This window comes from Cervus elaphus, chromosome 26, assembly GCF_910594005.1.
Source record: "Cervus elaphus chromosome 26, mCerEla1.1, whole genome shotgun sequence".
Taxonomy (NCBI): domain Eukaryota; kingdom Metazoa; phylum Chordata; class Mammalia; order Artiodactyla; family Cervidae; genus Cervus; species Cervus elaphus.
In genome coordinates, this window is record NC_057840.1 from 49,071,530 (window position 1) to 49,099,040 (window position 27,511).

At 54.9% G+C, this 27,511-nt stretch overlaps 1 protein-coding gene across 2 annotated transcripts; it reads right to left on the bottom strand.

Moving 5' to 3' along the window:
- Positions 1-273: 273 nt before the first annotated feature.
- On the bottom strand, positions 274-27,511 carry THBS2 (thrombospondin 2). Of its 2 annotated transcripts, XM_043888080.1 has the most exons (23): positions 27,355-27,503; positions 27,061-27,118; positions 24,709-24,783; positions 22,233-22,789; positions 20,830-20,914; positions 17,908-18,104; positions 16,512-16,652; positions 15,837-15,933; positions 14,652-14,816; positions 14,304-14,480; positions 14,004-14,177; positions 13,660-13,787; positions 13,429-13,581; positions 12,894-13,112; positions 11,945-12,052; positions 10,539-10,698; positions 8,746-8,864; positions 7,892-8,126; positions 6,421-6,648; positions 5,735-6,006; positions 4,970-5,067; positions 3,473-3,612; positions 274-2,300 (listed from the first exon to the last, which is right to left on the bottom strand). In XM_043888080.1, exons 3-23 carry the CDS (start codon positions 24,758-24,760, stop codon positions 2,293-2,295), a joined length of 3,513 nt encoding a protein of 1,170 aa, XP_043744015.1. In that variant the 5' UTR covers positions 24,761-24,783; positions 27,061-27,118; positions 27,355-27,503; the 3' UTR covers positions 274-2,292. The 2 variants fall into 2 exon arrangements, with proteins under 2 accessions (XP_043744015.1, XP_043744014.1); XM_043888079.1 differs by lacking the exon at positions 27,061-27,118 and having other exon boundaries at positions 27,355-27,511.

A 27,511-nucleotide genomic window follows, 5' to 3' on the forward strand; every position in this document is an offset into this window, starting at 1 on the left:
CCCCTTTCCCCTGAGTCGTCCCAGGGGGAGCGACACTCACCACACCGCTCAGGCCCCAGCGGGATAGCAAGAGGCAACAGAGGATGGACTCCCTAGGGTTACGTCCTGCGTGACCCTGGCGGCTCCACCGACCATGGTGAGACCTGCCTCCTGCTCTGTGAGACCCCCGACTGCATCTTGGCCTGAGAAGGGGGTTTGCTCGTCCTGCTGGGATCCGTCCACTGCACCCCGGCAGGAGCCCTGCTAGCTCTTTAAAAAAGGGAGAGAGATTGATTTATAGAAAACCTTTTTACAATTTATTTCCTGTTATGAACCTTTGAAGTATAAAAATGAGGCTCTAGCTAAATGCAGGGTTCAGTGGTGAAAATCTGACCATGTGAACAAATAAATTAATATTTACAGTCTTTGGCAAAACAAAAGAAGTTTCATCCATCTGTACCAAAAGTCTGTTTTTTTTTTAAAAAAAAAAAACATAAATAATTTACAAAAAAAATATGGTACATTCTAAATATTCACATCATCATCCCGTACCACCGAACACACCAACACGGAGACCTGCACTCTCCTTACCACGGGGACGTCTAATGACACCTCCCAACACTCCGTCGTCTTGGGAGGACAGCTCCCCCGAGAAACGTAAGAAGTACAGCACAGCAAGAAGGCAATTAACCTCAGAGAAGCAACAAATGTAAGTTTATCAGACGGCACGAGCAAGGGAGACAGGTCGCGGGTCCTCTCTCCCCGTGACGGAGGCTTAGCCCGCTGTCAACCGGAAGGGAGGCCGTCTGCCACATCAGGCCGACGAGACAAGTCTTCTTCCTGAGCCCCTACGTGGAGTGAGAGTAACTAATATTTCCTGCGGAAACGTCATGCAACTTAAAGCGAAAAACAAATCAAGCCTGTGCATACTGCTGTCTAAGGGGTGTGTCTGCTGAGACAGCACTGGTTTATCCTTGGCATTCAAAGTCTTTAAAGTCCTACGTACAGCAGATAGAAAATAGTGAAAAAAATATATATATATGGAATTAAAGTCACTGGCAACAGTATATATTAAGGTTCCATTATAAACTCTTCATTATTATTTGTTTATTCTATCACATTTTGCAGCATGCTTGATCATGGCAATATAACATTATAAAGCCTTGTATTTTGACAGAAGGTATTTTGCTATAACTGGATCTTTATATTATATGCTAGTTATATGTTTACTTCTAGAAATTATACTACATATGCACTACTTGGCATATTTAAATAAGTTACTGGTGAACAGCACTGCATTCTATACTCACTTAATAAATATTAACACAACATTTATAACTGGAACCTTAATGGAATGTGTTACCAAGTTAGGTAAAAGCAACTTGCCCACAGTGTCAAAGCCTCGATGAGGGATTAGATGTAGAAACGCATTTGCCGACCACTTCTCCACTGGCTCTTCTACAGCCGCAGAGATGGGAAGGAGCCCCGGCAAGGATTCTGGGGACCACACCTCGGAACCAAGGGACAACTGGCCGTGAGTTCTCCCAGGCTGGAGGGGCCACTGTAGCAATGGCAGGACCTGCTAAACCATCAGGTCAACAGGGCTTTGCCAGGCCCAAGTCTAGACCCACAGCAGAGCCGTCTCACAAGGATTTTCCTTCTATGATGAGACCACATCTCTGAGGGATTCCACTGTGGGACAAGAGAGTCGGGGAGGGGGTATTCACTTATTCCCATGGGTATTTCTGATGTTCCTGACATCTCACATATGTGACTGCTGTCTCCTGACCTCTTTCTGATGATGGAATTACTTCAAACTTGAGTTGACCCTTCTTTATGATTTACCTAACAATATTTGGGTGCTCTCACACCCAACTTAAAGCACTGAAAGTAGTGTGGCAATATTTTTCCTGCTTAATTTATGATAATGGCTTATACACAATACTCCCTTCAACTCCATATACACATAAATACAAAAAGTACTTACATTTCATATGTAAACGTCATTCTTTTTAAACACACAAGAAAATAAAAACAATGCAATATCATGCTCAATTTTCACTCCACATAAAGTCTCATGGATCATCAAACTGCTTTTCCTGTAGTGGGTTGGATGTTCATCTTTCAGTTCCATTATTATTTATCCTCTGAAGGCACATGGGTTTGGGCTGAGGACAGCAGGTGAAGAACCATTCAAGGTTAGGGTCAAGGACAGGAGGTCTGCTAGAGAGGGTAGCTGGAAGCACTGGGATGGACTGAGGTGTCTGGGTAACAGCATCTACAGTACTTTGCTGGAAACACAGCAAATCTTGCTTAGACATCTGCAAAACATAGTGAAAGAATTTGGGAGACTGGACCATGAGTTTTATTTTGCTTTATTTGTTTAACTATAACCTAAAACATCAGTATTTCTATTTTTTAAAAAGACATCCACAATATGCATGGATGCATGAATGATTGAATGAATGGATGGAAAGATGGATGGATGGGGATGGATGGATGGATGGATGGGGATGGGTGGATGGATGGATGGACAGACGCATAGATGCAATGATGGGTGGATGGATGGATGGATGGATGATAGATGATGGATAGATGGATGGATGGGTAGATGGATGGATGGGGATGGATGGGGATGGATGGATGGATGGATGGGGATGGATGGATGGATGGATGGGTAGATGGATGGATGGATGGATGGGTAGATGGATGGATGGATGGATGGATGGATGGATAGAAGCATAGATGCAATGATGGGTAGATGGATGGATGGATGGACATATGGAAGGAAATGTGAAATGTCTCAACTGAAACCTAACGTAAGGAAGAGAACACTCCATCAGAATCAAGAAGACATATCAACACTTTTGCTGTGTGATTTTTGAGAAGCATCTTTGAGTCTTACCTCAACCATAAAAGATACTTTCATATCTACAGGAAAGCACAGGTTTAGACCACATAGAAGCCAAGTTCCCATCCAGCTCTATCATACTTTGACTTGAACATACTCCCAGAGAGACAGCCAGAGAGACCCTTCCCAGCACCTCCTCCCTCCTCCTTCCTTCCACTGTCCCTCCCTCCCTCTCTCCGTCTCTGCCTCTTCCTTCCTTTCTTTCTCACCCTTTCCTGACTTCTTTCTCTCTACCTTTCCTTTTCTTCTTCCTTCCTTCCTTTCTCTCTATCAGGGGCTGCAGTCTAAAGTGCCAGAGGGGCCCAGAAGATGTAGACAAGGCAGGAAGCTACGGGGTAGAGTACAGTGGGCAGGTAGAGCCTGTGAATAACACAAGTGTTTGTCCTACTGAAGACATTCACAGGGAATTCAAAACAAACAGACCGACAAAGTCCGCTCAAGCTGACCAAACCAAACATCTGCTGGGCGGGCCAGCAGTTTATTTCCCTGATGTGCAGCTCTTGTAAAATGAAAAGCAAAATGTGCATTCCTTCCCCGTTCCCTGTGACACACGGCCCCAGTGACCCCTGTTCTCACACTCACCTCTGCATTCATATTTGAGGTCCGAGAAGTAGACCATCTCTTGAGAGAAGACAAACAGACCCAGCCGCCCACCGGCGTAGGTTTGGTCATAGATGGGCCCTGAGTCCGCCATGACTTGTTTTCCTTCATGTACTAAGACTCTGAAAACAAAACAAGGAGACGGAAAGAGAAGGTCAAGACTGCGAAACAGTCACCAGAGGGCGGGAGGTCAGCTTTCTCCTCACAAGGCTCGCCAAGAGCAACAACAGCACCCAGGCAACCTTCCTCCCCGTGACTCACTGACAATCACCCGCCCAAGCTTCCAGGCTGCCTCTGCCCTTAAGAGCCAGGAGGCCCTTCCCTCAGCCTAACCCTGATCTCAACTCCGACCCTACCCTGACCTTAGCTCTAACCCTAACCATGACCCTGACCCTAACTTGACCTTAACGCTAACCCTAACCCTGACTCTAACACCGACCCTGACCCTAACTCTAACCCCCGCCCTGGCAGCAGGCTCCTGGCCTTCACACAGCACTAAAGCCTTGTGCTCACCTGTTTCCTCGAAAACCGTGAGCTGACCGACATGTAAGCACCGGCCCCACCCCTCATGCACAGAGGCACTAAATTTCCTTGGCAGGGGAGGAGCTCACGAGTGGTGAGACAGGGACTCTCCCCAGAAACAGTCCCTGCAGCCAACCAGCACCGCCCCTTCTCAGATCTGTCTGCTGTCATCGAGGGCACACACACTCCTGGTGGAGGATCAGACCAGCCTGTGCGCTAAGCCTAACTCTGCAAAAGTTTCAACTTCAGTCACTGTGCTTTAATCAAAACTGATTAAAAATGCTGTCATGCTGAAAGAACGAAATTCTGTTGGACTGCTTTGTCCAAGTTTTGTTTGAGAGGAGTCTTGGACTCAGCAAAAATATCCTTGTTTTCCAGACGCGGGACTGAGACCTTTGGAGCCCTAATCTCCCCATTTCTACAGGGCGCAGACCTATGCTTCATGTGCAAGAGGTTCGCCAGTCGTGTCTATAAAAGCACCAGGCATGGCCTCTTTAATAAGCAAGATTATTGAAATTGTCTGAGCTTCCCTGATGGCTCAGATGGAAAAGAGTCTGCCTGCAATACAGGAAACCTGGGTAAAATTCACAAATCAGAAACAGGCAGGAACCTGTGCAAGGGAATCACACACTAATCCACAAAGATGCAGCACTTCAACTGCACTTTCCCTCCCATGAGGGAGATGCTTACCACCTTCTGGCTTATTACAAGTTTGATCTCCTCTTCAATGGTTTTGTTTTGGCTTTTTTATTTCTTTTTCTTTTTTTTAAGTGACATGCAGAAGAAGATGCTGGACAGAAAAGAGAAGCGTTTAAAGTGGGAAAATCCAGGGAGCAGCACAAGGGCAGAATCCACTTCAGCTGATTCATCTGGGGATGCCATGCAGCGGAAAGAAGTTTCTGAAACGGACAATTGCTGGGCAGAAACGCAGCGGGCAGCGAGCGTCCCTCCGCCTACCTTATGTAGCCCGTCTTAGGCCTGTGGGTCAGATGCCACCGGTAGGCAGTGTAGTCCTTCCAGCCGATATTTTTGGGGTCGTGCCATAGAGTGCGAACCTGGGGAAGAGATTACTCTGAGAACAACCGGCTCCCTGAGCCATAAGTACAGCTTTAGAGCACAAAAAGGGAGACAGAACATCCCTGTGACGAGAAACCCCCGCGCTCAGGCAGCCAGGTCTCCCTCTGACGAATCCCACAGCGTAAACCTTAGCGTGAGCAAAGCCCGCTGACGGGAGCCGTGCCGCTCACTGTGAGGAGCCCCCAGGCCGAGCCCCGGGTCTCTGCTTTCCCAACGCGGGACCAAGACCTTTGGAGCCCCTTTCTCCCCGTTTCTATAGGGCACAGACCTATGCTTCATGTGCAAGAGGTTCGCCAGTCAAGTTTATAAAAGCACCAGGCATGGCCTCTTTAATAAGCAAAAGTATTGAAATTATCTGAGCTTCCCTGGTGCCTCAGATGGTAAAGAGTCTGCCTGCAATGCAGGAGACTCGGGTTCAATCCTTGGCTCGGAAAGATCCTCTGGAGAAAGGAATGACACCCACTCCAGTGTTCTTGCCTGGAGAATCCCATGGACAGAGGAGCCTGGCGGGCTACAGTCCCTGGGGTCGCAAAGGGTCGGACACAACGGAGCGACTCACACTGACCGGCCGAGGTGAGGTGAAGGTAACGGGGCTGCTCTCCCGAGGGCTCGCGGCAGCCGCCCGCCTGGGGGATGCGTGCTCACCTGGCCCTCTGTGTTGCCCGTGTGCCACAGAGCGTTCCTCAGGTGTTCGCCCGTCCCCGTGGTGGAGTTCACCACCTTGAGGGACACTCCCGAGTAGCCGTAGGCCCGGGTGGGCTGGTCTTCCCAGTAGGTCTGCGTCACCTGCTTCCACATCACCACATAGAAGCGGCTGCTGGACTGGTAGCCAAAGACGAAGCCGGCATAGTCGTCGTCACGGTCCGTGTTGACATAGAACGTGCCGCTGAAGTCGACAGACCCGAACTCGTCGAAACCTGGAGGCCGCAGGGAACATCGGTCGTCAGAAACAGCCTTCTAGGAAAGTCCTGGAGGCCCCGGGACCCCTGGACACAGGTAGAGAGGGCTCTTCCCTTCCAGCCAACTGGAGCCCTTTCCTGGGCGATTAGGGCACTTAGGGAACTTAACCTTCCTAAAGTTATGGGAGGGCTGCACCGCCTTAGGTAATAACTTAAACACAGAATTCATAAAATAAAACGGCCTGCTGAATATGAGATCTCAGAGACTGGAGGGGCAAAGACGCCCTTCCCCAAGTTCCCCCATCACAAATACTTAGGCAGATGGTTTACAAACCGAGGGAGGGTGGGAGCTGCCAGAGAGGCCCATTGCTCCACCCCCTCGGTCTCAAAGGGCAAGCTTGCGTGCTCCGCGGCGCGCATGCTGAGGCTCACCAACAGCGATGCCAGGGTCGGAGTTGGCTGTCTGCACCAGCTCTTTGCCTTGATGGCGAATGACCCAGTTGGGATCAATCTGAGTGGTGCCCTTGGGGTCCAAGTGGACCATCTGGAAGTTCCGGAAGTCTGTCTCGCTGATGGCGTTGTTCTCAGGACACACATCGTCAATATCAGGGACACTGTCATTGTCGAAGTCATCTTTACAAGCGTCCCCACGCCCATCGCCTGTTGCCAAGGAAAAGCAGAGAGAAAAGAAGAGCTCACCATCTGCCTCTCTGTGTCTGAGAAGACTTAGTACATGAGTCTCTGAAGCCCTGAGGCCAAGGGCTTGGCAGCGCTTTCTGGACCAGTGCCTGTAATTGCTGACATTTTGCCCCAGCACTCTGAGGAGGAGTCTGGACTCTCTTCACAAAACATCGCTCTGATAACACCACAGTGAAGCTTGCCATGTGTGAGCTCCCGTGAGAGCCATTTCTTTTCATTCTGAACTTGAAATTGGGGTACAAAACCTGAACTTTGCCAGGGGAAATCAAGCTGAATTTCCAGCTTTTCCCTCTGATTGTCTTTAGAACCTTTGCTACTACCTCAATTGCCCCTGCTTGCAATCTACTTGGCATTGAGGGCAGAACTCTCTAATGAAAAACGGTCTCCCTGGGGAGAAATGGACTTCCACATTCGGGGGGCATCTTGTCAATTTTCCCAGGGGTGGGGCTGGGAGCCACGGACCAGCCTGGCTTATGGAGAGATGCCCGCTGAGACCTCACAGGTATGCAGCCCATCCATGCTAATGGTGACAATCCAGACAACCACTCACTAAATCACCCCATAGGAGTGCCTGATGCTTTAGAGGGAGAAAAGATACTGAGTTCAACCAAGTTTCCATCACATCCTTCACACGGCCCCTCAGTTCCCCTCAGAGGCAGACGGCCCCCTCAGTTCTGCTCAGAGGCAGACATTCCGCGCTCTGGGTGCCAGGCCCAGGCTCTGGCTGGCAGGAGCATCCACAGCCCCGATGACGTCCCCGAGCACCGGCCTCGCCTCCACCCCAGCTCCCCCAGCACCAGCCAAGCCCTCCCCCAGGCCCAGCTGTGAGGAGAGAAGCCATCGGTCCTCTTGTCAACAACAGGCTCTGTACTGCTTGCGGCCGGGTGTCCTTGGAGCTCCCCTTCAGCCAGTGAGTCTCCATGTGCCTCGGGGTCAGTGGGCTCTGGCCCCCCGCCCCCGCCTCCCGTCTCATCCACAGCAGCTGCGCGTCCTCCACCAGCACTGGGGTCAGCCTCCAGCAGACGCCCGAGGACGCCCGGTCGCCCCCGCACAGCTGTGCCCCTGCTGCGTCACCTGAGACCCTGAGCCGCCCTGGGCTCCGCGCCCTCCAGATCCTCTCCCCGGGGACCACTGGGGCTAGCGAGTTCTTTTCGTCCAACATCTCACATCCCCGTGGCCCCCTGCTCCTGCGGGAGGCGCCTACCGTCCGAGTCCTCCTGGTCGGGGTTGGCGACCAGCCGGCAGTTGTCCCTGTCGTCGGGGACCCCGTCGTTGTCGTCGTCCGAGTCGCAGGCATCGCCCTGGCCGTCGTGGTCGTGGTCGGCCTGGTTGGCGTTGGAGATGTAGGGGCAGTTGTCCTGGTTGTTCTGGTGGCCGTCCTCGTCAATGTCCTCGTTGTTGTCACACTGGTCTCCCACGAGGTCATTGTCCACGTCGGTCTGCAAGGCAGAGTTCGGGGACAGCGGCACTGAGCCTCCGTGCAGCAAAACAGATGCCGGGGTGAAAGTCACCGAGCACGGGCAGGCTGGACCACCTCACCCCACACGCGCGTCGTGACCGCAGAGAGGAAACGGCCTCCTGAGATGACCCGCCAGCGTCAGAATGGGGACTGGAGTCCAGACGCCTCTGCATCTAACCCACCTCCCTACAGGGGCCTGCTCTCCTTAAGGGAGAGTGCAAGGAATTAGCGGCCGCACAGTCGAGTCCGTTCTGACAACGTCCTTTCTCCAGCACGTTCTATTCCCACTGTGACTTCCAGAGGCCAGCCTGGAAAAGCAGCCAATTCCTCTGTCTGCATCAGGGAAACACCGAGCTGATCAGGAGACTCGCGCCCATGCCCAGCGGGGCAGAGGCACCTACTGTCTGGCTGGGGGCCACCGAGATACAGTCTTCCTCAGGCTCGCGTTCAGTCAGCGTTTTCAACTAAAACGATTGAGCAGCCTGTGCTGTCACGTCCTGGCAGAGTGCGTGGAAAACCACAAGGCCACACAGCCTGTGATGATAACCCCTCGACCTCCGCTCCTCGCAGACGCCCTGATCGGCCGCCCCGCCCGTTACCTGGTCGGGGTTGTGCACCAGCGGGCAGTTGTCACAGTGGTCGCCCACGCCGTCCCCGTCGGTGTCCCGCTGGTCCGTGTTGTAGACGTAGGGACAGTTGTCTCGCTCGTTGAAGACATCTGTGGGGTTCAGGGAGAACAGAGCCCCCAGAGTTTAGAGAAGGCACGCTGCTTTGCTTACTCCATTAAACAACTTACAGCCAAATGTCTGTTTAATAAAAGAGAAATCTAAGAAATCATAAAATGTGAAGATTATTAGATTCATGGCAGATTTCCCATTAGAAGGAAAATACCCTTAGTTTAAAGAACCAATGCTTGGAGGTCTCTGGATGGTGACGCACACCGAGGGTCAGCGAGTCACTGCAGCGTAAATGTCCGCGTCTTCACGCTGACTGTTTGCCCTAACACCCACTCAGAAAATCTACATGAGCTGCTAGGGGCTGGCCAGCCACCTGGGCTCCACAAACTCATCCATTTCATACGTTACTAGGAAACCAACAATGACAGACACTGATGGAGGCTTAGGTGCAGTACCTTATACCCAGAAATCTGAAAATAGATCATGAATTTCATTAATGACAAAGTTATGAAAACTGTGAATTAACCTGGCAGGTGGGGGATCCCAGGACGTGAAGGGGTCCTGGCAGGTTGGGGGTTACAGCAGGTTGGGGGTCCTAAGAAGTGATGGGGGGTCCTGGCAGGTGGTGGGGGGTCCTGGGAGGTGGGGGATTCAGGCAGGTGGGGGGTCCTAGGAGGTAGGGGGTCCTGGCAGTTGATGGGTCCTGGGAGTTGGTGGGGGTTCAGGCAGGTGGGGGGTCCTGGGAGGTTGAGGTCCTGGCAGGTGGGGGTCCTGGCAGGTGGGGGTCCTGGGAGGTAGGGGGACCTGGCAGTTGGTGGGTCCTGGGAGTTGGTGGGGGTTCAGGCAGGTGGGGGGTCCTGGGAGGTAGGAGTCCTGGGAGGTTGGGGTCCTGGCAGGTGGGGGTCCTAGGAGTTAGAGGGTCCTGAGAGGTAGGAGGTCCTGGCAGGCGCGGAGGGTTCCGGGAGGTGGAGAGAGTCAGGGGAAGGACCCCTGACAGATATGGGATTTGGAAGTCACAGATGGATGATGGGAGGAGATGCCTCATCTCCAGGAAAAGCCCTCGAGAGCAGTGTGGGGCAGACGCCGTCCTGTGCTGGTAGAAGCCAGTCAGTGAGATGCCAAGTTGCACCAAGAAAGCAGCCTGGAGACAGCATAGTTGGGAGCGGGTGGGTGGGGGGAGTGGGTATGAGTCTAGCGGGCTGCTGGCTGGGCTGCAGGCACCCAGGGTGAGGCCATGCAGGCGGTGGGTGCAGGGTCACGCCCGCAGGCACTGCTTAAAAGGCCTGGTGCTTTTTAAGTCAGAAGTTTCCAGTGTCCAGGGTGAAACCCTAGCAGGGTCTTTGCAATGGACTCAGTGAGGCCTGGAAGCGGGCTGTTGGGGAAACAGAGAGGGTACGGGAGACCCTTCTCAGAAGCTCGGTTTGTTCAGGGCAGGGCGCTGGCCTCCTGGGGCTGTGAACGGCGGCAGGCAGGAGAGGAGACACCAGAGCTGGCAGGACACGGGACAGGGAGCCGGGGTCAGGAAAGGAAGCTGCAGGTGGGCTGTTTTCCACAGGGTGGTCCAAGGCCCCGGGGAAGAGGGGCTGGATAAGGATGGTCTCGTGAGCAGAGACATGACTCAGGACGTCGCGTGTTGATAAACAGATGGGGCTGAGCGCCCCCAGCCCGCACAGAGCCCCGCAGCGTCCGCAGCCCGCGCAGAGGGCTCCGCTCACCGTCCCCGTCGATGTCCACAGAGCAGGCGTCGCCCTCCCCGTTGTTGTCCGTGTCGATCTGCGCTGGGTTGTGCACGTAGGGGCAGTTGTCGCATCGGTCCCCGACCTCGTCTTTGTCGTAGTCGAACTGACGGGGGTTGAAGAGAAGCTGGCAGTTGTCCTAGAATAAAAAAGGAGGGAAGAATTCCAGAGACAGCGTAGAGATGCTTGCTGGGTTACTCATAACATGACTCGGCACTTAAAAGTCGTGTATTTAAAGCAGATCAAGATGACCAAGGTAGAAATAGAGCCAGGAAGCTCTTTACCTACTATTTCTTGACATCAAGTCCTTTCATAATTATTTACACTACCTATCCCTGTGAAAAATGTTGAGATTGTCTACGGTAAAGATGATACAATATATATATAATGGTGAGGATAGACACATAAGACAATGACCATAAACATGTGGATGTTGAGGGAATGAAGGATCGAAAGAGTCAAGGCATCAATGAAAGTGAACCCGCGAACAAAGACTTAGCTGCTCTGTCTGCTAGTGCCGAATCATATATGAATACGTTAGATCACATATGTCTGCTACAGTTCTCTCGGGAAATGGAGAGTCCCTTGGACTGCAAGGAGATCCAACCAGTCTATCCTAAAGGAAATCAGCCCTGAATAGTCATTGGAAGGACTGATGCTGAAGCTGAAGCTCCAGTCCTTTGGCCACCTGATGCGAAGAACTGACTCATTGGAAAAGACCCTGATGCTGGGAAAGATTGAAGGCAGGAGGAGAAGGAGATGACAGAGGATGAGTAGGTTGGATGGCATCACCGACTCAATGGACATGAGTTTAAGCAAGCTCCAGGAGTAGGTAATGGACAGGGAGGCTTGGGGTGCTACAGTCCATGGGGTCTCAGAGTCTGACACGACTGAGCGACTGAACAAGATTCTGCTATCAAAGCAATGAGCGGTAGCCTCTCTCCTTGAAGAGACAGCCCTGGATCACTGGCACCACTGCCCCCCACCCCCAGCCACCCCCCAGAAGGAGGATGGAAAAGTGAAAGTAAACTATTGAAAGCGTTCTAAGTAGAGCAGCCCGCGAGGCTGCACACCTGACTGGCTAACGTGCGGTAGAAACCACGGGGTTCTCCCGGCGACTCCAGCCTCGCTGGGGAGAGAAGTCCCAAGGGTTCACAGTGACCATTCGGAAGCGCTCCCGCCCCGGGCGCTCCGGAGTGCGCGGAACAGCTCCGCGGTGCGAGGAACGGCCCCGGGCGATCCGGGGCGAGAGGAACAGCCCGGGCGCTGGGGAGAGAAGTCCCGGAGGCGGTTCACAGCAGCGTCAAGCGGAGCCCTGCGCTCCCGCCTCAGCGCTCTGGAGCGCAAGGAACGCCGCGGGCGCTTGGGGCGCGGGAGCCGCCCACCTTCTCGTCGGTGACGCCGTCGTTGTCATCGTCGTCGTCGCAGGCGTCCCCGATGCCATCCTTGTCAAAGTCTTCCTGCCCCGAGTTGGGCAGGAGGGGGCAGTTGTCCTGCGAGAAGAGGAGGCAGACGTTATGAAAACGTCCCCGAGCCCCCTGCCCTCAGGACCAAGCAGGGAAGGGCGCAGCTGGTGGAGCTCGAGGAAGCCCCACTGCGGAGACCTCACGGCCAGGCTGGGCCCCGCGTGTCCCCGGGGGCTGCCTGAGGCCTGATGTCAGCACCGCCCGTGAGGGCAGAAAGGAAGCCTGTATCTGGAGCCCGGGATCCCTGTGAAGAGCCCACGACCACAGAACCGGGAGAGAAGGAAAACACTGGACTGGACCAGGCCCCACCAGGCTCCTCCCCCAGAGCTCCGGGCAGCAGTGACGAGCTCTGACCGGCCACCAGGCTGCCTAGAGCCACTGCAGGGGTATGCCAGGAGCCGAGGGCCAGTACCACCCATCACCCCATTCACTGGCTTCAACCCTCTCTGAATTCAGCCGATAAACGTGTATCAGGTGCTCTGTCCCCCACCAATTCCAACAATTCCCCAGAACGACCCCTGGAATCTGCAGAAAACCCCGGGGCAGATGTCTTGGGGGCGGTGCCGGTGGGTGGCCTGGAGTTTCCTGCCCCACCCCAGTCCCAGCAGCACCCCGGGTGGGCACATGTCTTGGGGGGGTGCCGGTGGGTGGCCCGGAGTTTCCCGCCCCCCCAGTCCCGGCGGCATCCCGGGTGGGCACATGTCTTGGGGAGGGTGCCAGTGGGTGGCCTGGAGTTTCCCGCCCCCCCAGTCCCAGCGGCACCCTGGGTGGGCACATGTCTTGGGGGGGTGCCGGTGGGTGGCCCAGAGTTTCCCGCTCCCCCCAGTCCCGGCGGCATCCAGGTGGGCATGCGGCGGGGCGCCCGCACCTTGATGCAGTGGTAGGTGGCGTTGGTGGCGCACACCAGGTTTTTGTTGGGCCAGCCGTCCAGGTCTGAGTCCTCCCCGCAGATGAGCCCGTCGCCCGCGTAGCCCGTCTGGCACTCACACTTGTACATGGGGTCGCTGAAGTGGCCCAGGTAGATGCACTCGGCGTGCCGGTGGCAGCTGTGGGTCTTGTCCTTGCAGGGGTTCTCGGGCTCACATACCTGCACAGGCGAGGGCGCACGCTGATCCCGACCCTGACGGGGGCCCTGGGAGCCCAGGTCCGTCCAGACCCGCGGGGCTGCACTCCCCGGATGCCAAGCAGGGGCATGGCCCGCCCCAGCCTCGGCGACGCCTGGGGTCACAGCAAGGCCACAGCTCCTCACCCGGGCCCTCGGGATGCTGTGCATGGATACTCAGCTCCGCGGGCCTTGCTCCCCGCAGAGTAAGTGGTCCCTCCCCACGCCACCTGCCCCTCTCCGCCCCAGCCCGCCTGACCGTCCTCACGCCTCTACAGGAAGACAGCAGCCGGCAGCTCACCTGCTTCTCAGTCCTGGCCGCCTCCAGGCCAACGCCAAAGGGCTGGTTCCCCTTGTAGCGCGGCGGGCAGGGCAAGCAGTGGTAGCCGGGGTTGGTGTTGACGCAGCGGTGGGCCTTGCTGGTTGCGAAGCACACGTCCGTGACCACGGCACACTGTGGGACCAACAGGCTGGACATTAGCCCCGGCCCCGGCCTCCTCGGGCCACCCCGCAGCCTGGGGAGGGCACCCACCTCGTCCAGGTCCTCGCAGTGGGTGCCGTTGCCCAGGAAGCCCACGGGGCAGGCGCCGCAGGACCAGGAGCCGTCGGGGAAGCTGCTGCACTCGGCTCCGGGGAAGCAGGGATTGGACAGGCAGCCGTCTGCAGGAAGGGAGGAGATGGCGAGGCTTGCAGCCACCCACCGGGCAGCACCTCGCCCAGGAGCAGCACCCAGCAGCGTGCTCAGAGACGCGTCCAGCCCCACAGCAGGTGCCCAGCGGCCGAGCGGCAGAGGGCCGAGGAGCCATGCCGCACACCCACGTGCCGGGAGGCTCCACACACCCACCTGCCGGGCGGCTCCCCACCCCGAACACCCACCTACAGGGCAGCTCTTCCTGTTACACATCTGGTGCTCCTTGACATCCCCCACGCAGTCCTTGCCCCCATGCTGGGGCTCCGGGCTGTTGCAGACACGTGTCCGCTCACGGATCCCTCCGGCACAGGTGACCGTGCAGGCTGACCACGGGGACCAGGGGCTCCACCGGCCGTCCACTGGGGGCGGGAGGACAGCGAGGTCATGCGGGGACAGGACCTGCGCTGGGACGCGGCCGGGTCTCCACGCGGGAACACCAGCCAGACAAGGGGCTTCCGGCGCCCGGCCGAGCCATATCCACTCACCCGGGCAGGGCGGGCCCTGGCAGGCCTTGGTCTCGCGGCCGCTCCCCTTGCAGTTCCGGCCCCCCATCTGTGGCACCGGCGAGTTGCAGAGGCGGATGCGGGTGACGTTGCCGACGCCGCAGGTCACCGAGCAGGAGGACCACGGCGACCAGTGGCTCCAGCCACCGTCCTGCCGGACTAGCGCGGAGGGGGAAAGCACACCGGGGCTCAGAGGGCTGAGCGGAGAGCAGGCTGACCCCTCCCAGGACCTTCCCACCGACCAGGCGGGGAAGAGCCCCCACGGCACGAGGCCCAGACCGGCGGAGGCCCCTGGGACCCCCAGGACCCCGGGGCAGGCCTGACACTCACTGCGGTGGTCGCACTTGCCCAGGCTGCAGGCCCGCGTCTGGATGGACGGCCCCAGGCAGGTGTTGCTGGTGACGTCACAGGAGCGGCCCCTCTGCTGGGTGCCCGACCCGCAGGTGGCCGAGCACTCCGTCCACTCCGCCCACGGGGACCAGCCTTCCTCGCCGTCTGCACAGGGACACCACTGTCTGTCAGGGCCCAGGGGCCAGGACACGGGGGGCGCAGCCCTGCAGTCTGAGCAGACTCCCTGGGTAGATGTGGGAGGTGGGCAGACACGTCCGTCCGGGGGTCGGAGCGCGGGAGTGGACCCCAAGAAAGGGAAGGGGGCGTACGAGGAGCTTGCCCACACGCCCAGTGGCCCCTGGCAGGAAGGGGCCCATGGGAGACCCTGACGGCTTCTCAGAGGAGACACGGATTCTGCTGCAGAGCTGTCGCTGGGGCCACCAGGACGTGAGCTATTTCCACTCTAACCGCTGTTTGCTGGTTTACATACAGTAATGAAGCTTCAATTTGGGGTTGAAATGACAGGATGGTAAATTTAGTTCCAAATACTCTAAATGGGAACAAGTTAAATAAAAGGAAATTTCCTGCCAAGAAACACCCAGTGCCTGCCATGCACATTTGTAAACATTGTCCTGCATTTTCATCATAAAACTCACCCTGGGTCACGGGCATCATCACCCTGAAGCCCAGAAACGCTACATTTTCATAGAGACGCAGAGCCCTGCCCATCGCCATGGGCTCCCAGCCCCCGCCCAGGCCAGCAACCTGCAGGCCCCCAGACCAGGATGATGAGACGGGCAGGACACGCAGAGCATGTCTCAGAGAAAGCAACCAGTCCGGTCAGCACTGCTGTGACATGGGAGGGGGCGGGGAGCCGCCGTGAAGGAGCTGGGGGTGGGGCTGGGGGCCAAAGGCACGGGGCCAGCTGATGGGGGGGGGGGCACCGAGCCGGCAGGGGGCCGCGAGCGTCTGGGGGCTTCCAGAGCGGGGCACTGGGCTGTCCGGGAGCCGCGAGCATCTAGGGGCTTCCAGAGGACCTGGAGGCTCTGTTGACGCGAGGTCCCGGGAGCCCTGGCCCTGAGGACCTCAGCCCAAGCCCCAGACTTCCCTCAGCTGGCACGCAACGCGCAAGGACACGGCTGAGTCCAGACAGCCGAGGTTGCCGCCCACCCGCCGGGCACTCACCGTGGACGCAGGACGGGCAGCACTCGCCCTCCACGAACCAAGGGTCCGCACACGTCGCAGGCGGGCAGCTGATTTGGTGGCAAACGGTCTTAAATTTCTACAAGGAAAAGCAGCGTTTGTGTCACACGCGTTCAGAAACAGAAATGCTGAACAAGGGCCGGACCGGAAGGGTCAGGAGGGTCCGCTTGTTACAGAGACGCGGGGACATCTCTGCCCTCAGCTGGAGCGGCTCCCTGGACCGTGACCCCCTGGGCCCCCCACACGGTGCACCAAGCCCAGGGCCCTCCACACCCAGCAGCGGGACAGGTGGGACGGGCGACGTCCAGTGTCCAGGCGAGTGGGTGACCGAGTGGGCGAACAAGGAAACCGAACGGGCTGCCGTGCTGCGGGCGCTGACACTCCCCCGGGGTCTGTGCTGAGCCCGAGGCCCTCGCAGGACCCAGCGGCATCAGACCCAGGAGGGGCGCCTGCCAGCCCTGCCCGCTCCGCCCCCACCACGGGCGACCCTGGTCGCGCGCTCCTGGTTCTCGTGTAGAACCACGGGCTGACTCCTCATCTGGGGTGGCCTCCATCCGCACGGCCCCTGCAGACAGCATGTTTAGCAGGGGACCCACGGGGTCTGGGGGTCAAAGCGTCCGGCCCGGGGCTGCCCCTGGGTACTGCACGTCCGCTCACCTTGCAGGTGCATTTGGTGCAGCTGTCCACCACCCAGGTCTCATTCTCTGCAAAGAACCGGCCGTCCTGCCAGCAGGCGGACATGTTCCTGGTCTTGGGGGGCCCGCCAATGAGCTCCCAGAGAAACTGGTTGTCATTTGACTGGAGGATGGAGGAAAGGACGTCAGTGTGGACGGACGAGGCTGTGCAGCCTTAGCGTTCAGCAACAGCCCACACCAAACTCCCATCTTTAAATAGATTGCCCTCTGAATCCGGGCTTCCTGTTTCCTGGGAGATGAATCTCCTTGAGTTCAAGACTTCGCAGTGGAGTCCATGTAGCCTGTGAGCACCCGTTTTCTACCAGAGTCCTCTACTCACGGCATTCTAACCAGATATCTGGGTCTCTGTCTAGGGAGCTGGCTGATTACTTCTGGTTAGCAAAGGCTAGTGGTGGTTAGTAAATGTTACTGATGGTTACTCATGGTTACACATGGTTAGTGGTGGTTAGTCATGGTTTGTGGAGGTTAGTTGTGGTTAGTGGTGGTTACTCATTGTTAGTGGAGACTAATTGTAGTTAGTGGAAGTTAGTAAAGGTTAGTTGAATTAGTGAAGGTTAGTAGAGGTTAGTCATAGTTGTGGTTAGTGGTTACTCATGGTGAGTGGTGGCTAGTTGTGGTTAGCAGTGGTTAGTCGTGGTTAGTGGAGATTGTCATGGTTAGTGGAGGTTATTTGTGGTTAATGGTGGTTACTCATGGTTAGCAGAGATTAGTCATGGTTAGTTTTGGTTAGTCATAGTGGAAGTTACTTGTGGTTAGTGGTGGTTAGTGTGGTTTGTGGTAGTTACTAGTGGTTAGTGTGGTTAGTCATAGTGAACATTATTTGTGGTTAATGGTGATTACTCATGGTTAGCAGAGACTAGTCATCATTAGTCTTGGTTAGTGGTGGTTAGTCATAGTGGCAGTTACTCCTGGTTAGTGGTGGTTAGTCATGGTTAGTGGAGGCTACTAATGGTTAGTGGTGGTCACTCATGGTTAGCAGAGATTAATCATAGTCATAGTGGCAGTTACTCATGGTTAGTGGTGGTTAGTCATGGTTAGTGGAGGTTTCTAATGGTTAGTGGTGGTCACTCATGGTTAACAGAGTTTAGTCATAGTCATAGTGGCAGTTACTCATGGTTAGTGGTGGTCACTCACGGTTAGCAGAGATTAGTCATAGTTATAGTGGCAGTTACTCATGGTTAGTGGTGGTTAGTCATGGTTAGTGGAGGTTTCTAATGGTTAGTGGTGGTCACTCATGGTTAGCAGAGATCAGTCATGGTTAGTTATGGTTAGTGGAGGTTAGTTGTGGCTAGTGGCAGTTACCCGTGGTTACTGGGGGTTAGTCCTGGTCAGAGGGGCGTCGCCAGCTAGGCACCCACCACTTTGCGCAGGTTCTCGTGGAGCTGGCTCACAATGACGTGCAGCCCCGAGAGCTCTCGGATCATGCTGCCCAGCTCCTCGCAGGAGTGCTCGCACACCTCCGGGCCCCTCTCCGCACTCCGGCCCACGTGATCCATGGTGACCATGGGGCTCAGGTGCAGTGTCTCCGTGTCCTCACTGATGGCGTTGGCTTCGGCTGAAGGAAGGAAGTGGGACAGTCACGGCCTGGCCGGCACGACGGGGCGCTGCTCAGCGTGCTCGTGCTACGTGGCTCCCGGGAGCCGGAGAACCGGCATCTGTTTGTTCCCACCACAGGACTCTGCCCCTCACAGCACCATGGGGACCAAGCCTCAGACACTGCCGTCCGCAGAGCAGAAGTTCAGCTCAGGCAAAAAATGCAAAAGCATCAGAGACACACATCTGCCTCGTGTTCAAACTGGTTAGAGGCAACAGCTTCCTGTTTTTCTTCTTTTTTATATAACTATTTATATAACTTATTATCTAAAATAAATTCCTTATTTTGGTCCCAAACCTCAAATCTGTTTCTGACCCCATAATTTCTATACATTCTGACAACCCCTCTCAACTCCTCAATTATCCCATTTTTTTAATCCTAAACACCATTTATTTTGGCTACTTGTTCTGCACTAAGGTAAATTTTTTTTTCTTGCTAAATGAGTAATTTTGTCAATTCCCTGCTGGCTTCAGAAGACCCCTGAAGTGCAGAACCCGGACTATGGACTCAGAACCCACTGCTCAGAGATGGTACAGGCCTCGGAAGTCCCCAAACACAGGACACACAGCTACACCACTAAAGACAAAAGTGATCTGGGAAAGTCCCAAACCAGGCGTGGCCTCCTGGTGGAGCCGGCCGGGTGGGACATGGCCGCCAAGGCCAGGCCATGTCGTCTCCACAGTGACGCTCATGTCTTGTCTGAGACGTTCCATGACTGAGTCACGACTTGTCAGTGTTATAGTTCTGTCAGACCTTCTATGACTGGGTTTTTATTATGTGGTTGTAAATCCTTATTGCAGCTCACACGGATCTTGAGAGGTTCCCTCAGACTCACCAGGCCTAAAGCCATGTGTGTGTGTGTTGGTTGCTCTGCTGCTGCTGCTAAGTCGCTTCAGTCGTGTCCGACTCTGCGCGACCCCATAGACGGCAGCCACCAGGCTCCCCCGTCCCTGGGATTCTCCAGGCAAGAACACTGCAGTGGGTTGCCATTTCCTTCTCCAATGCATGAGAGTGAAAAGTGAAAGTGAAGTCGCTCAGTCGTGTCCGACTCTTTGCGACCCCATGGACTGCAGCCCACCAGGCTCCTCCGTCCATGGGATTTTCCAGGCAAGAGTACTGGAATGAGGTGCCATTTCCTTCTCCAGAAAGCCACATATAACCATAAGCATATTAATCACTAGTCGTACATAGAAGAATAAAAATAGGGCAACAAAAATGCCCAAAAGTCCCAGGACCGCCTCACGGAAAACGAGCAGAGTCCTTCTTCAGGAGAGGACGTCCCAGCCTACAGCACGGGGGTCTGAGACTGGGGTGAGGGCCACTCTACCCCCACCTCCTGCCCTCTCTCTGAGGGTCATTGCTCCCTTTCCCTCTCTCTGTCACCCAGAGGTCACCAGGCGACTGCCCCCAGGGATGCTCGGCTCGGATCAGAGACAAGCAAGGCTCCCTCCATCTGCGTCCTGGGACCACCTTCTCTTCCCATGTGTCCTCTTGGATGTCAGTTCACTCTGTCTTAGCGTTTTCAGAACTTTTGCTTTTTTATGACCACACCCCTCAGAAAGACTGTGACCTAATCCAGAGGGACCTCGATCCGCGTTTCAGCTGGAGCTGGCGGTACAGGGTGGGATGTTGTGGCCACAGCACTCAGGAAGTTTGGGGGCTGAGAGCAAGTGTGTGGCCCACCATAAAGCCCTCCTAGGTGCACAAGCTGCCAAGCATCACGATTTAAACTCTTTCCCTCCTGAACTCGACTGACCAACAGCTGAGAGATGTGCCGATTGAAAGGCAGCCGGCCGTGGACGGAAAGGCTCACACGTCAGACCTGCACTCACGCCGCAATGCCAGTGATCAGGTCCCGGGCTCTGAATCCTCAGCCCTGCGTTCCCACATGGGGTCAAGGGCTGGGTCCCAAAGCTACGTTACAGACATCAAACCCCATATCCTTCCACGTGGATCCATAAAGTGACAATTTATATTTGTGTACAGTTGATGTAAAGAAGCCTTTTAACAAAGTGAATCAGAAGATGGGGTCATGTGGCAGTTGAGAGCCTCCTCTGTGGGGCTCAGCCTGGGTGGGGGGCAGTTAACAGGCCCTATCGGTCCCCACCCTCTTTATTTGTAAAGTGAGGAAAGCGGATGAGCCCAACTCAGGGGGTTTTGAAGATGAAATGATATGTTGCATTCAAAAAGCCCAGCATAGTGACCTTCAAATATCAAACACTCAAGACAAGGTTGACAAATTATGGTTGGATATAAATTCAAAATGCAATTAACAGACAGTGTGGGATTATGTCAAAGGTTCAAGTGGCCCATTTTCTTAATAAGACGGTATCACCAGCTGTGACTAGTATAAAACTTCCCATAAACCAAGCTTGACAAAGAGCTGTGGAGTCATCTTATGAAGAAGATCTTCATACATCAGTAGGCTGGCATCGTTGCATATATTTAAAATCATGTTAAAATGCCAGGGATGCTTTTGGCATGTAAAATGGATTATATTTGAATAATTAAAATGTATTCACAGTTAATCCTTCAAGCAATGTACTGTTTTCAGATGTCAGCACACCCAAGTTGACCAGCCACCTGGGCAAGGCCAGGATGGCACCGTATTCCAATGCGTCCCCTTACCCTCCACGGCCCTCCCCACGGGAGGAGGACGCACCCGCAGCGGGACCCAGGCACCTACCTCCCTGGTTCTGCTGACAGCCTTTCTTGCTCAGAAGATCCTCCACCGAGTTTTCAAAGACTAAGTAGACGTTCTGCAGCAAACCCTGAGACACGTACGAGGGCAGAAACACAAGTGGGTAAACAGCAGACATTTGAGGACACACTAAGTGATGTCTCAAAGACACAAGATGCAATTTAAAGCAGTGAGAACGTTTTCTCCTGCGCTCTTATTCTCAGCAGGTCTGAAATCTCGTTAATGGGTTACCTGTGTATGTTACTTCGAAGCTTCGTTTGAGGCCAGAGGCAGATGTGGGTTTGACTCAAGAAGGGAGAGCGTTTGAGAGAAGGGGCTTGAGAGGGATGGTGGAGACAGGCTTAGGGGACAGATCATGGAGGCCACACTCTCGGCTAGGGACCTTGAGGGTGACCAGCACTCCCATGCGTGGCCATGGGTCGCAGGAACATGCACTGCTCTGCCTGTCCACGGAACAGACAGCTCATCTATGAGAACAGGCAGTCCACCCCGCGACAGTGAGGATCTCGTCCCACTGGGCTGAGGGCTTCCTGACGACCGCCAGAGACCACACGGGGCATCTCTAGGCCTCTTACTGAAATAGCTGAGTCTGAACATACATTTATTTCCAAAACGCACACACACATGGAGGAGAACAGTTGCTGACCCTCTGCTGCAGTTTCTAAACACTAGCATTTAGAAAAAATCCTCTTGCAAACATATTTTACCTGAGATGAACGTGGAACCACTCCCTCATAAATCAACAGCCCTTTCCTTCCTTAGGAAACATGGTTAATTTTCTCTCCTGCCAGCCTGTCATGTCAGGAGTGAACTGGAATCTGGGGACCCCGGGAGACATCTGAACTGAGCTGATGTCTCCATGATCAAATCAATGTTCAGTCTGGAGATTAGTGACCATTCTGGCAGCTAAGAAATGTGCCTGTGTCCACTGCTCTGTTGGTTCCTGGGTCAGAGTGTGTGTGTGCACGTGTGTGCTGTGTGTGCATGTAAAAGTGCATGTGTGCGCACGTGTACCATGCGTGGTGTGCACATGTATGTGCAATGGGTGCACATGTGTGCACGTGTGTGTGTGCAGTGTGCGTGGGTACAGTGTGTGCACCTGAGAGTGCCTGTGTCCACTGCTCTGTTGGTTCCTGGGTCAGAGTGCGTGTGTGCACGTGTGTGCTGTGTGTGCATGTAAAAGTGCATGTGTGTGCACGTGTACTGTGTGTGGTGTGCACATGTGTGTGCAATGTGTGCACGTGTGTGTGTGCAGTGTGCGTGGGTACAGTGTGTGCCGTGACCACACGTGCCAGCCGCTGTGCATGGGCGCTCCTTACGCGCACGCATGCCCGTGTGCACCGCCCCCCACCCAGGCCAGGCCCGGTGGGAGTGCCCGCAGCACCTACCCGGAAGTGGCTCTCGCGCGCCGCGCCCTTGGCCACGTACATCCGGCTCCTCTCGGTCTGCAGGTGCTCGTAGAAGGGCTCGTCCAGCGTGAAGCTGTCCATCAGGTCGCAGCCCACGTACAGGCTGTAGGTCTCTCCGGTCACCTGCACGGTGACGTTCTTCCATTGGGAGTCAGCCAGGCCCACGTCCTCCAGGGAGATGACGTGCTGGGTGCCGTCCACCCAGTAGGTGAGGTCCAGGGTGTCCGCGGGGCCGTTGGACACGATCTCGAACTGCCTGTGCGCGGCGCCCGGGCCCTCCAGCGCCAGCAGGGTGCCCCGGGACCGGCGGTCCTGCTTCAGGCTGGCCGTCAGGAAGAAGCCCTCCCTGCGCCGCATGGCCTCGGCGATCCGGCCCAGGTGCTCCGCGCTCACCGGCGGGATGTAGTCAAAGCGGACGAAGCGGTAGGCGGGCACGCTGGGGTCCGGGCCACGGAATTGCTTGGCCCCGATGGTCTTGCGGTTGATGTTGCTGATGCTGAAGAGGTCGAAGGCGGTGTCCTCGTCCTGGTCTCCGGCTGCTCGGGGAGCAGGGCACGAAGGTCAGGGGCGCGGGGGCACAGGGCCCTCCTCTCGGGGGCCATGTAGGCTCACACGCGGCCCCTGCGAGGCCCGAGAGCCCGCCCCTCCTCGCTCACCTGGGCGCTGCCTGACCTGCCCTCCCCGGCCGGCGACGACCACAGGCCCGGCTCACCCATGAGCGGCTCTCTGTGCGGACCAGCGGACGAGCCTTCACGGAGAAAGGGAGTGGCGTCCGGTCCCCACTCGCCGCCTCCCTGACAAGGGCCCTGCGCTGCCGTCTCGGCTCCCCGCTTGAGCTGGGCTCAGGGGAGACCCTCCCTCTCCCACCCAAGTGCCCAGGAAAGCTGCGGGCAGCTGCACCACTGGGGAGCGGCTACCTTCGATGTCGCTTTCCTAGAGACATAATCTGAGCTGAACTCCTCCCGTGGGGACCCTGTATTTCTCAGAAATACATCCTGCCTCTCAGGGCTCACACTGCCAGAGAGTGTCTGAGAGACCCAAGGCCACAGACGCACGGTTTTAATGCGCTGTCCAAACACTGGAGAGAGAGGTTGTCTGCCCTCACCAACACTGTAATGCTTTAAATCATTCGAAATAATTTTCTGAACAGAGAGTCTAAATGAAGTATAACTTTTATCTAATACTTGGCAAATTGCAGCATTCGATTACTTGGTGTTGTTGACAGAAGTGTTCATCTTACTTCCTGCAATAGACCTATTTGACCATATGTCAAAAATGCTTAAAATCATTAAAGACTTTGACTCTGCAGTTTTACTCTGGTAAGTTATCCTAAATATGTAATCACAAATGCAAGGATATATGTATTCACAACAGTGTTCCCTGTGGTGTCATTTACAGTCATGTAAATGTGTAATGTAGATGGGAATGGCCTAAAGATACAGAGGGGTACCTTCTAATGGAATATTACAGTCATTAAAAATCATGTTGTAAGAAAACAAACACATGAAAAAATATTTAGATATGTTTTTAAGTGCAAAAATGGGGGAAGGATAGAAGCTGTAGAACACCAAATACTTCAGTATGCTGTAAATATTACATACAAAAAAAGGCAGCAGCTTCCCTGGAGGTCCGGTGTTTACGGCTCTGCACTTCCAATACTGGAGCCGCAGGTTTGATCCCTGGTTGGCAAATTGACATCCCACATGCCTTGTGGCACAACCAAAAAAACCCAAATAAACAGTTGTTGTTGTTTTTTCTAATCCAATTTAAAAAAGAAGGAAGACAGACCATGTCCAGCAAAAGACTGCATCTACAGGTGGGAGGGTATTTTTCTCTAATACCTCAATTTTCCAAAAATAAATTTCCTACTATATGGACTCAAAAGTGAGTGAAGATTTATTTTAAACCAAGTTAAGGTCCTAAGGGGTGAGCTGCTCCAGCCAGGCCTCCACTTTATCCACCCTTGTCCAGCAGGTGAACCTCGTCCTGGGGGCCCAGGTCACCCAGGGGGTCCACACTCACCCTGAGCGCTGGACCAGGTCACCCAGGGGTGTCCACACTCACCCTGAGCGCTGGACCAGAACACCTAGGGGTCCACACTCACCCTGAGCGCTGGACCAGGTCACCCAGGGGGGTCCACATTCACCCGGGGGATCCACACTCACCCTGAGTGCTGGACCAGGTCACCCAGGGGGTCCACACTCACCCTGAGTGCTGGACCAGGTCACCCAGGGGGTCCACACTCACCTTGAGTGCTGGACCAGGTCACCCAGGGGCGGCCACACTCACCCTGAGCGCTGGACCAGGTCACCCAGGGGCGTCCACACTCACCCTGAGCACTGGACCAGGTCACCCAGGGGGTCCACACTCACCCTGAGCGCTGGACCAGGTCACCCAGGGGCGTCCACACTCACCCTGAGCGCTGGACCAGGTCACCCAGGGGGTCCACACTCACCTTGAGCGCTGGACCAGGCCCACAGGGCAAGCAGCAGCAGTGGCCGCAGCATCTTGCGTCTTCCCAGCCAAACCCCTGCAGATAAATCAGACCCTGTTACTTAAGATAACATAACCACAGCTTCTAATTTGGATTGGAAATTTTACTCATATGATCATTTAAAAACAGTTTGTATATAAAAATCAGAAACAAATGGATTTGTGGGCAAAGTTAGATAGAAAATATGCTTTTCAAACGAGTTTTTCTAACTAAAGTTGGTATTCATTGGACTAGCATTTGTCAACAAGCACTGTACTAATGATGTCCTAAGCATTCATATTATTTAATCTTCATAATGACCTAGGAGATAAATATGATCATTATCATGTCCATTTTACAGATGGGTAAGTGGAGACTCAAACAAGTTAAGTGCTTGCCCAGAGCCAAAACATAAACCCAGGAAGTTCGAATTTAGAAAAATATCAGCCTGGGGAAAATAGCCTACAAAGACATTTTGCACAAATAGCCAAAAAAAAGTTGCACATGATTTAATTAAAGAGAATAAATATTAACTGTATATGAATTTGAAGTAAACCTAGTTTGCTGGATCATAACTGCTAAGAAAATAGCCTTCTACTTAGTAATCATTTTTGCTCTGCTTTTCTATTTTCTTGAGGCCTGTTTTTCCATTCTTGAGGATTCTCAGTTGGCAGGCTCAGCAGACACTGGCCCAGAAGTCAGAGCCTGGCCGGGAGCCTGCTCCACGGTTAACCCCTGCTCGGCCTCCCCATGTCCGGGCCTCAGCCTCCTTGCCTCCCCTGAGCTCGGGCCCCAGGGCCTTCCAGCGACACTCTGCGTTCCACAGAGGTGAAGGCAATCTGAGACCCCAACCCTCCCTGTTTAGGGCTTCAATGGTCCTGAGCTGCTTGGTGAGAAAGAAATCCCTGCAGGAGCCTCTCCAGAAGGAGCAACTTTCCCCGAGAGGGGGACCGTCGCCTGGGGAGGGGCTCCAAGCAGGACTCTCCCGTCCCCGCAGGCTGCAGACACCTGCCTTCAGCCTGTCCACAGCAAGTGCAGGGCTTGGCTGTGTTCCGCCTGCACCCCCAGGCAGCGGGCAGGCCCCACGGGCAAGGCGCCGGCTCAGAGCTGCGGCGCCAGCATCACCGTGCTGCCTGGGGAAGCATCCTCGAGTCCTCTGATCTCAGACACCCCTTCTGAGGAATGAGGACCGGACATTTAAATCAGCCAGTCACAGGGTGAGTGTGGGAAAAGAGCCCAGCAAGTCTTCTGAAGCGCAGCCCAGTAGGAGAGACGAGAGGCTGCCGTTAGCAGGACTCTTCCGAGGACTGAGTCACGCGGTGAACCCTCCTCGGGGACTCAGAACAGCACTGGCACGCCGTGAGTGCTGCACAAGTGACTTCAGAGTAAGCGGGGGGCAGGCATGTCCTCTCTCCCCCATAGCAGACAGCGGGACCACTGCCTCCAGCAACAAACTCCGTCCGAATTAAGAGTCCCATGTCCTGAGGGCTCAGCTTCCCGTTGGTCCCTAGGACGCACACGGAGCTCTGTCGGGAACAAAAGCAGACCCTCTGGTGCTGAGAAGACGTGTTGGCGCTCTGCCATCGGCCACACGGGCCTGGGGCGCCCATCCCGTCTCGGGGGTCGCCCAGCAGAAAAGAAACCACCAGGGTCGTGGCTGGGGCTCCAGCCTTCTCTCGTCCCGTGTTGCTAAAAGGCAACACATACACTACGGGGACACATGCTCCCACGTTGTACACCTCGCTTCACACATTCTGGGCTTAAGGTTATAGTTTTTTCCAAAAGAAAGCTGTCTGCAACAGAATGTCGTTAGCACTTTTACAGTTACACCTAATTACATTAGAACTTTCACAAAGATCTGCAAAGATCTTTTACAATTCTTATACCAGCAATCAGCGCAAACATAACTTTACTGAGAAACACGACCTTCCAATGGTCAAGAACGAGGTGATTCAACAGAGCCCCTCACTGTCCTCAGCCTCCCCTTGCAAAGGAACCTGACCCCCCTTCACAGAAGTTAGGCTAATTTGCTAATTCCCGCTGCCTTTTCATCTGCAAATTACCCCCCAAACTTGTAAGAACAGCTGGAGTCTCTGGGCAGTCAGGGCAGTCTTCACTGACTTACTAAATACGATTCATTAAAAACTTTCAGAAACACTTTTCAGCTACGAAAACTGTTTAGCATGCGTCTTTATAACTTCTCGTCATTCTTTCACATCCTCAGGAACAACTTCTAGTTGCTTCCTCACGGCCGCCCCCCAGTAACAGACTTTATGGAAGCATCCTTTTCAGTGGCTGAAACGGAAGCCTCTGCCCAGGATTCCAGGCAGGTACCTTCACGAAAGCCCCAGGGGTCCTCAGGCGGCGGGCAATCCGGCAGGATCACAGCATCCTGTGTGCGGATAAGACGCCAAAGGGAGCTCACCTGCGCCAGTTCTGCCACTGAGCAGCAGCCGGCGAGGGGAAGACCTGTTTCTGCTTAGGTGCCAACGGGCAAGCTCCCTCCCTGCCTCAAAACTAGTTTGCACTTTCTCCTTCTCCCCTCTTAGAATAAAATTTTTTTTAAAGACTTTTCTTAAAAGTTAAACTACAGCGCAGTGATTTGGTAAATGGAGAAGCCGCTCTTACCTGGTGTGGAAACCCTGCAGGAATGACTGGCTCAGAGCCGGGAGGGGGTCGGGGAGGGACGAGGGGCCGCAGGAGGAGACCCAACCCCGCTCTGCGGAGGAGCTGGGCTTGGATCCGCGGCGGGCTGCGGCCGCCCCTTATATGCTCCGAGTCCGGT